At 54.1% G+C, this 8770-nt stretch overlaps 1 protein-coding gene across 1 annotated transcript in view; it reads right to left on the reverse strand.

The window, feature by feature from the left end:
* Positions 1-3436, reverse strand: part of SLC6A7 (solute carrier family 6 member 7) — a 30447-nt gene extending 27011 nt beyond the window's left edge. The window contains exon 1 of the mRNA XM_084636997.1: positions 3232-3436. Coding sequence (XP_084493123.1) covers positions 3232-3264 — 33 coding nt within the window. The 5' untranslated portion in view covers positions 3265-3436. The remainder of the gene's footprint in view (positions 1-3231) is intronic.
* Between the last annotated feature and the right edge of the window lie 5334 nt (positions 3437-8770).

Here is an 8770-nt window from a genome sequence, read left to right on the forward strand (position 1 = left end):
ACTTTGGAAGAAGGTAGGAAAAACTTGCCTATATGAACTTTTAATGGATCTGGCAGTCACTTTGTCATCCAAAGCAGTAATTTATGGGAAAGTGAATGAGAGGGAAGAGCCCAGCATAAGCTGGACCCTGCACTGAAACATCAGAGGGAGGGAGGAAACGTAGAAAAACATCCTACATTGTGCTGGGCAGCATAAGAGAAAAAGTGAACTAGGCAGAGACTTACAATGGGCAAAGAATCATGGGTAAGGGGTGATTTTACTTTAGCTCTCTAAACAGATATATATTACACAGATTATTCCAGGGAAACCTGTTGCAGGAGGTCAGACTAGAAGATCACAGTGGTTCCTCTTGTCTGGGAATCCATGAATCCAGGCTCAGTTACAGATGAGAGCAGGAGTTCTCAAATCTTTTCATGGTGTGGCCTACATTTCAATAGTGAGATTATCTCCTAAACCTCTCCCCTCCCATTCACTACAGTACATCCCCGCCTTCTCTCCCATTCCCAATCCTGCAATGTCCCTTTGGTAGCTACAGGAAAGAAACATCTGAATGTCTGTCTAACTGTCTTTTAATGTGGATTGGCAGCTAGAAATAAAGAGGAGCCTGAACCATATGACTAGCTCATGGAGGATCAGTCCATCAAGGGCTATTAGCTGAGATGGTCAGGGATGCAACCCCATGCTCTGCGTGTTCCTAAGCCTCTGACTGCCAGAAGCTGGGAATGGACAACCAGAGATGTATCACTTGATAACTGCCTTGTTCTGTTCATTCCCTCTTCTGAAGCATCTGGCACTGGCCACTGTCAGAGACAGGATACTGGGCAAGATGGGCCACTGGTTTGACCCAGTACGGCCATTCTTATGTTCTTAGCTAGGTAACTGCAGACCATTGGTGGTCAACAGAGCACAGTGTGAGAACCTACATACAAGGCTGTAAATGGCACCTATGGGATGGAACAGTAACGGTAGTAGGTGTAAATAGAGAGAGAGAGGTATGGAAAGAGAGTGTTTATACCTCATTCATTTACAGAGAGGGGAATTTAATTTTCAGTCGATTGAACTGTCATTATTTGAGACAAAATCACTGACAAAATAATTATATATATTGAACAATAAGCAAGCCTTCCACAAGAGCAGCGAGAGACAGGGAGGGCCAAAGCAGCCAAGGCTGGTAGAGTGACCGTATGTCTTGGTTTTACTAGGGCAGTCCTGGTTGTTCATACCATGTCCCGGTGTCTTAGGAACTTCTTTCATCATACCTGAAATGTCCCACGTTTTCGTTTCAGTCATCAGGCTGCTTGGACTTTTAAGAACTACAGAATATGTGGTCAAGACCAAGCTGGAATCCAGTCTAATAGGAAGAGTCGGGCGGCATGAGCACCCAAATGGGAGAAGGGAGAAGTTGAGCAGGCGTTCGCGACACTTGTAACACGTTTTGTGATACGCTCAGACAGGCACTATGCCGAGCGCTATTCTAGCAGGAGCAACCCCAGCCCCCACTTCTTAATGAAGCGCACTCTTCTCTTTCAAATGAGCGTTGGGGGTCTGGCGGGAGATTGGGGAGCTGGGCGCCGTGGCAGAGAGAAGGGCTTGGTGCAGATGGAAAAGCTCCACACGTGCTGGAGAACAAACAGAGTGCTGGAGAAGAGAGAGAGCCCAGAAGTAAGAGGAAGAGGGTCAAGGGGAGAGACAGAGTCTGCGAAAGCAGGGCCTGAAAGCAGAGGTTTAATAGTAGGTTCCTAGGCTGAGAGTTCCAAAGGGGCCGGAGAGGGAGCGGAGTGCCCAGCACCTATGGGATGACAGACCCCCTCAGGGCCCTCTGAACTCCCACCTTATGTGAAGAAAACTCCCTTCATGAGACCCAGTGTAGCCAGGCATTAGGGCTCAGTCCTGTCTGGAAGCAAAGGGAGAGATGGGTGGGAGAGTGCCCCAGTCACATTCGCTCCATTGTTTGGTCCCCTCGCGAGGCAGAGGAAGAGAGGCAAGTGGAGGGGAAAGGGGAGTTTTCTGGGGGTTGAAAGGTCTCTGAGAAAGGGGGATGCTTTGGTAAGGGCGGGAGGGGCCACGCGAGCTGAGGGGGGATTTAAAGATGAGACGGGGTGAGACAATACCCGCTTTATTTGAAACTATTCTGTAAAGAGCCTCTCAGCATTCTCCATGTCTTGTTAGCTGGATTCATTTAAAGAATCCCACCGGTTTCCCTTAAGGTCTCCAGATGTTCCCCACACAACCTGGGAATCGCAAAGAAACCTGCATCCGACTGGCCGTGAGGCTTCAGGGCCCAGGCAAGGGAGCTATGGAATCTGACAGGAATAAGCCAAAGGGGTGACATTTCCTACCGGGGTGACGTTTCCCTTTCCTACCCGGGTGACATTTCACCTCAGCTGCCAGGGTCTCATCCAGGGCAAATGGAACATTTGTGCCCTTTTGTGGTCCTGCATCTGTCTGGGAGGGGAACACCACTCCCAAGAACTAGACTTTGGGCCGGGGGGAGTCTCTTTATTAGCCAAAAGTCCAGCTGCTGGCAACTGAGGCAGGGGAGCTGGCTGGGACATGCCAGGGAGAGGACCAGTGCCTGGTCTGGGGAGGATCAAACTGCTTCCTGTCCGCTGGCCAGTCTGCTAATCCCAACAAAAGATCACTCGGGCCCTACTCCCTCCCCAGAGCACCTGTGCCCGCCCCACATCTGCTGCATCTGTCCCACCTTGGGTGTGATGCCAGGCATGCAAACCACCCAACACCTCGAGGAACAGCATGTTCCACCTGAGCACCCGCCCCGACACAACATGAACCATCCCGACGGAAACACCTGCTCGCTAGGAAAAGCATCTCCACGACGAAGCTGGCGGGCGAACGTGGGACCAGCCAATTAGCTGCACAGCGCCGGGCGTCGCTATTTACTGAACTTGCTAATTAAAGAGAGCGAGAAGAGCTCGTTACGAAATGACAGCCACCCACCTGCTTAATCTGCTACTGAGCCAGCTTTGGCTCCCCAAAACAGAAAACTCTGCTCTTCCCAGGTGCAACGAATGACCGTTAATAAGTACCCGAAAGAACCCCCCTACCCCAGGGGGAGAGGAGATGGAGGTACTGTGAGGCTGAACGTTAGTCCCCTCGACCTGCCTGGTTTGCATTAAAAAGGCATCCCCATGCTGGTCAGCCCTGCAGCTTTCCCCCTCCTCTCCTTCCCTGGCATCTCATTCTGTGTGGTTACAGATTGCTGCTTCCTACCTCCCGGAGATGGTGCTCCTGGACCTTCTTCATCTCTGAAGCCCTGCTGCGATGCTTCCCCTGCCTCTCCGCGCTCTGACACCTTCGCTCTCCTCGGAGACCGTCTCTACGGCGATGGGGAGGGAGACGAGTCCGGAAAAGAAAAGGAAGAATCCCACTTCTCGCTCTCCGGCTCTCTCCTCCTCGGCTGGGTGTTCCTGGCACAGGCAGACGAGATGTTAACCCTGTCTAGAATGAGGCAGAATGAGAGAGGGATGCCAGGCAGGCAGGGTGCAACCATAAGGGTTGGCAAACAGGTTTGCTCTGAGTTGGAAATCGCTGGGTGGGGAGCAGCAAGTGGGAAGAGGAGGGATCCCAGCAGGCTGCAGATGGGCTCTCCATCAAAAGGGTTTCTGCCATCTGCGGGGTCTGTGGGCTGAGTCCTGCTTCGGGAAAACAATGAGTTCCAATGAGGACAACCCCGGTGGCTCAGGGACTGGAGATCCTCAGTAACCCAGTGAGGGAATGCTCATTGGGTGGGAATAAGGAGGAGACCAGAGCTGCATCACATGTGGAATGAGTGTGCTGGATCTCATTGTGGTCCATCCCGGTCATGGATCCGGCTGGCAATCTGCCAATGCTGGCCACCTATGCCCGAAAGTGGCCCGGGATTGGATCAGCAGGCCATGTCACAGGTGAGGTTTGAGGTGGATGAGCTGTGGGGGGCACTGGAATAGCGGGGCACAGTAAGATGGGGCTGAAATGCTGCGGGGGGCCGGGGGGGCAGGACTTTAATAACAGGGTGTGCTGCTGGTAAGGGTCGAGCGATCAGCAGATACAATGGGATCAAGCCACTAAGAGTCGGCCTAGATATCCAGAGAGACTAGACTCATGGGGTTCATCCAATCCGCACTGACTGGGCCCTTCTTTATGCAGGCCCTGCGATAGCCCATGCAGAAGGCACCCCAGGGTTCTCCAAACATCCTGTAAGAGATGGGCTCTGAGACAGGGAACTCCGAAGCACAGCTGTAAATGTCAGACACTGGCGAGTACCCCAGCAGCCTCCCTGGACAGCGCGACAGCCCAGCAACATACAACAGGGTTAGTGTGTCTGTCTGGGAGCAAGAGCTGATTCCCCAGCAGGAGAGGGGAACATGTGAGGGAAGTCCCTCTTTCTGGTTGTAGAGCTGTCGGCCAGCATGCAGGTGCAGGACAGAAAACCAGACGTGTCACGCTGCACCTCCCGGTTCATTCCTGCCCGTATTTATTTCCCTTCCCCCAAAGAGACATTGCCACAGGAGCCATCGCCTGCAGCAGCCGGCGCTCCAGGGAACAGTGCTAGGACAGGGGCTCTCAAACATTCTCATAGCGCAGAGCACCTCTTCCTAGAGAGATGGGCTCCCAGACATCTCCCCTCCTGCCATGTCCCTGGGATAACTACACCAACTGCCAACCCACAAAAGGAACCTGAGGGACCATCAGCAGCTGGAAATAAGGAGGAGAACATGCCTCATTTACTTATTGGCTTTTCTCTGGTGCAAATTACTGGAATCTGAACATCTCACATATGCTAATGAACTAATCCTCAGAGCACCCACGCCCGATGAGGAAGTATTATGACACCCTTATTCTGGGGAAACTGAGGCACAAAGTGGTTAACTGATTTGCCCAAGGTCCCAGAGGTCTGATGCAGTGCTAGGAACAAACCTCAGATCTCCTGAGTTCCAGCCCACTGCCTTAACCACAAGCCCATCCTTCCTCCCACGCAATTAGTCAGCTCTCCAGGAACCACCTGCAAGGGTTGCATAAATCATCATTTGTCCCTGGATCACAGCTGAACACCTGCTAAGCTAATGGGCTGATGCTGTGACTTCCTGAGGCAGGACTCTGGGCACTGGCATCATACTGTGGTGGCAATTTCCCAGTTGCACAGAATCTAAGACTGCATGCACATAGGCACCGGGAGCCCATTCCTTTCCTCCTGCTTCCAGAGCAAGAAAATCTTTAACATCCCCAACTCTGTGTTCCAGCCTGAGACCCCAGCACAAACCGAGGCTGCAGTGAGACACAGAGGGACAGTGCTGGGATGTCGGGGAAAGATCCCCCCCCCCCCCCCCGGGCACAGGCGACATTCCCCCATCCCCAGGCTGGGGCATGAGAACGACCCAAGCAGAGGCAGCTCCCAGAGAATCCATCCCAGAAGCTCTGAACAGTGGGGGAGAGCTCTTTACTTGATCTCCAGCAGACAAGCAGCCATGTCTGAGGTGCCCGACAAAGCTGCCTGGAGTCTGTGTGCTTAGTGAAGGCTCCCAGTAACCTCAGCCTTAGGCCCCCGTCTGCACAGAACTGGGCTAGCGCTTGGCTGTGCCTCCCGGTTCTATCGCGCGTTGGCCCCGTCCGCACTGACCAGTCACAGCAGGTTAGAAATGGCCTGAAATGAGTTCCAGACACAGGCCCCCACCCGAGGGGGGCCAGGGGACCCTCATACCCACAGGCCAACCAGACTCCCCCTAACATGGAAGGGCTACGGAGAATATGGCTCTTTCCCTGCGGTCCCCATCCTCCAGTGAGAGACCCCGCTGGGCCATGGGCTCTCTGAGGAGCGGGGGATGTTGCTGCATACCTCAGCTGGTCTGGACACCATGATCCTGCCCACCCCACCCCTCGCCCTGTAAAATCCTACGGATCAGATCAGATCTGGGCTCCTTCTCTCTCCCTTTCCCCTCCCTCCATCGTGGCTCTGCTGCTGTCATTCTCTCCCCCTCCTGTCTTGCTTTCCTCCCTTCCCTTCTCCTCCTCCCCTTTAGCCCTCCTCTGGGTGGGAGCTGGTTTCCAGCCCTGCTCTGTCCAGGGGAATTGGGATGATGGGCTTTGGCGGCTGCCATTCCTACAGGGGTCTCTGCACAAGGCCCAAACCTGGTGTCCCTGCTCCCCCTGCTGGCGGAGCTCTGCAGCAGGCCCAGTTCGGAGAATTCTTGCAGCATGGGAGCAATGGAAATAATTAACTGGCGGGAAGGGTTGATTTTAAGAGGGGGAGCCGCTTCATGGTAGTTAGGGCTGTCGGGGGCAGGAGCAAACCCCAGGGAGGGAGAGGGGTTATTTAGGGTGGCACGCAGGGGTATAGTTCGGGCGACATGTAGCAAGCAGCGATGTAGGCGGGTGCTCAGCGGGGACCTGCTGGCAGTGAGCTGTACCAGGCTGAGCCATACAATCTCCAGCGAAGCGCTGGGACACTGGGATATTTTAGGACATCGGCCCCTTGCTTGGGGCATTTTGCTCCCAAGCAGGCAAAGCGATGGACAATGCAAGGACCAGCTCTGTATTGGGAGGGGACCAGCTCCCCTCAGCAGGGCTTGCCCAGCTCTTATCGCTCTGTTTCAAGAGCGAGAAGCAGGAATCCGCACAGTAAGGAACTGGGCCGCTCTCCCTTCCGTCAGGGCTTGCTCTGCTGGTTGTTAGAAGCCCAGGAGGAGGAATGGGCAGAGACTTCTTCAGCCCAGACGTCTCTGGGGCATTTAACAGACCGGCTGCAGATTTGAGGGACGGGCGGGGGGTGCATCTGGAAGGACTTGTTGAGACTGGAGAATAATACCCGACAGTGCTGGGCGTGAGCCCGGCATGGCCATTGTAACAGTGGGTAGGGTGAGCCAATGGCCTGAGTTATTGGTAAGACCCCACTTTTATGGAGTATCCCAGTGAATTATAACCGTGCTGGTATCTTATCCCATGGTGTCTTATCCCACCCACACTCACTGCTGCAAAGTAACCCTGGAACCCCAGTGGAAGGGCCTTCGGGCTGGGCCCCTGAGTGGCATTTCCCTTTCGCGCTGGTCCCGTTGCTCTCTTCTAATCCATGCGTCTCTTCAGCCAGGCTTCTCTGAGTTATGGGGAGCAGACGCCAGGGGGAGGCTGCTTGACCTGTCATTGGCCACAGGCAAAGTACAGTTCACATTCCCGGGTACTTGGAAATCCTTGCTGGCTACTTAGTGGGACCAGGTGTCCCTGAAACCCAAGGATGTCCCTGTTTTCCTCCCATCATGTTGAGCCAAATCCACAGGGGGCTGAGGAGGACAGTTGCTTGACTGAGGAGAGGAAGAAGTGGGTCCCCTTCTCTGTCTCAGCCTCCCTGATGGCCACCAGAACCATCTCCAGCGCACTATCTCCCCCTCTCCAGGATAGCTGTCCTGGTTTGCCCTGTTAGAGGCAGGTAAGTACCACATCCCTGAGGCTAATGAAATCTGGCCTTTGTTTTCTGCTCTCCCTCCCCTGCCCCCGGAGCTGGGTTCTACATGTGCCCTCTGCACGACAGGGGGCGTGTTACAGGCCAGGACATCATAGAGTGAATGGCTGAGAAATCCCTACAATGTGCCAGCCCTTGGGGGAATTAACTTGAGGACCCCTCTGAACATCACTGAACTCCTCTGTCAGAGCTCTAGGCATGAGGGGGCAGGACCATCAGAGCACGGTGGCTTCACAGACATGGGTAAAGATTCCAGGGTAGGTCCCGTTTACCCCCCCCCCAAATACCTTGTCAAACATGATCTGTCCAATACAGGGCCTGGCAGCCATGCTGCAGTGGCTGCTAATCTAATGGGAACGTCCCCAAGAGCCGCTGAAGCCATGATATCTACCTCCTGCAATCTGACACTCCATGTCTGTGCGTGAGAGCAACTTTGCCCATAGCCGGCTGCAGCAGCGTCTGTCCTCAGATGGCAGGAGCACTGGTCTTGCAGTAATGCCCAAAGGTTCCAGTCAGGATCATTACGGTTATAATACTTTGCGTACAGCATCCACAGATCTCAGTGTGAGTTATGAACACCCATTAGCTAAGCCACACGACACCCCAGGCAGGGAGGTCGCCACCATGGGTTGGTCTAGGACTCTAGATATATTTAATTCAGTCTCAGCATGGGATGGGATGGATGAGATGGCCTCTTGAGGTTCCATCTAGCCCTACATTTCTGTAATTATCCCCATTTTACCAGTGGGAAAACTGAGGCATGGTGCAGTGAAGTGACAGCAAGTCAGTGGCCAAATCTGGAGTGGGATCTTAGAGTCCTGACGCCCAGTGCCCTGCTCTAATCTGGGCCACAGATGGGCTCCTGTGGAGGGGAAGCAACTACAGGCACTCCTTAGGGAAAGACGGAGCAGCTGCTAGAGAAGGAAATAGTCCCTGGGGCTGGCGGTGCCCCCGGAGCTGGGATCCAGCTTTGGGAAGGGCCTCACGCAGGCAGAAGCAAGGTGTCTGCACTTCCAGGAGCTCTCACACCTCCTTGGCACTCGCAACCCAAGAGAGCAGGGGGTCTGCGGCTTCAGGGACTGTCTAACGGGATGCCGGCCCGGTGAGCATGTTAAAGACATGGAAGGCACCGCCAGTGAACAAGGACAGCTTGATGCCACCTGGCTGCAGTGCCGCAGTCGACGTGCTATTTCTGAACTGATGAGAGCAAAGAGGTCAGGCAAGCTGCAGACATCACTTTGAACGGAGGTGCTCCCTTTCTTGACTGCTGGAGGCTGCATCATCACCGATGCTAACGAGGCTCCTATAGATCACCCATGT

Source organism: Lepidochelys olivacea, assembly GCF_965140295.1.
Source record: "Lepidochelys olivacea isolate rLepOli2 genome assembly, chromosome: 8".
NCBI classification, from domain to species: Eukaryota; Metazoa; Chordata; order Testudines; family Cheloniidae; genus Lepidochelys; species Lepidochelys olivacea.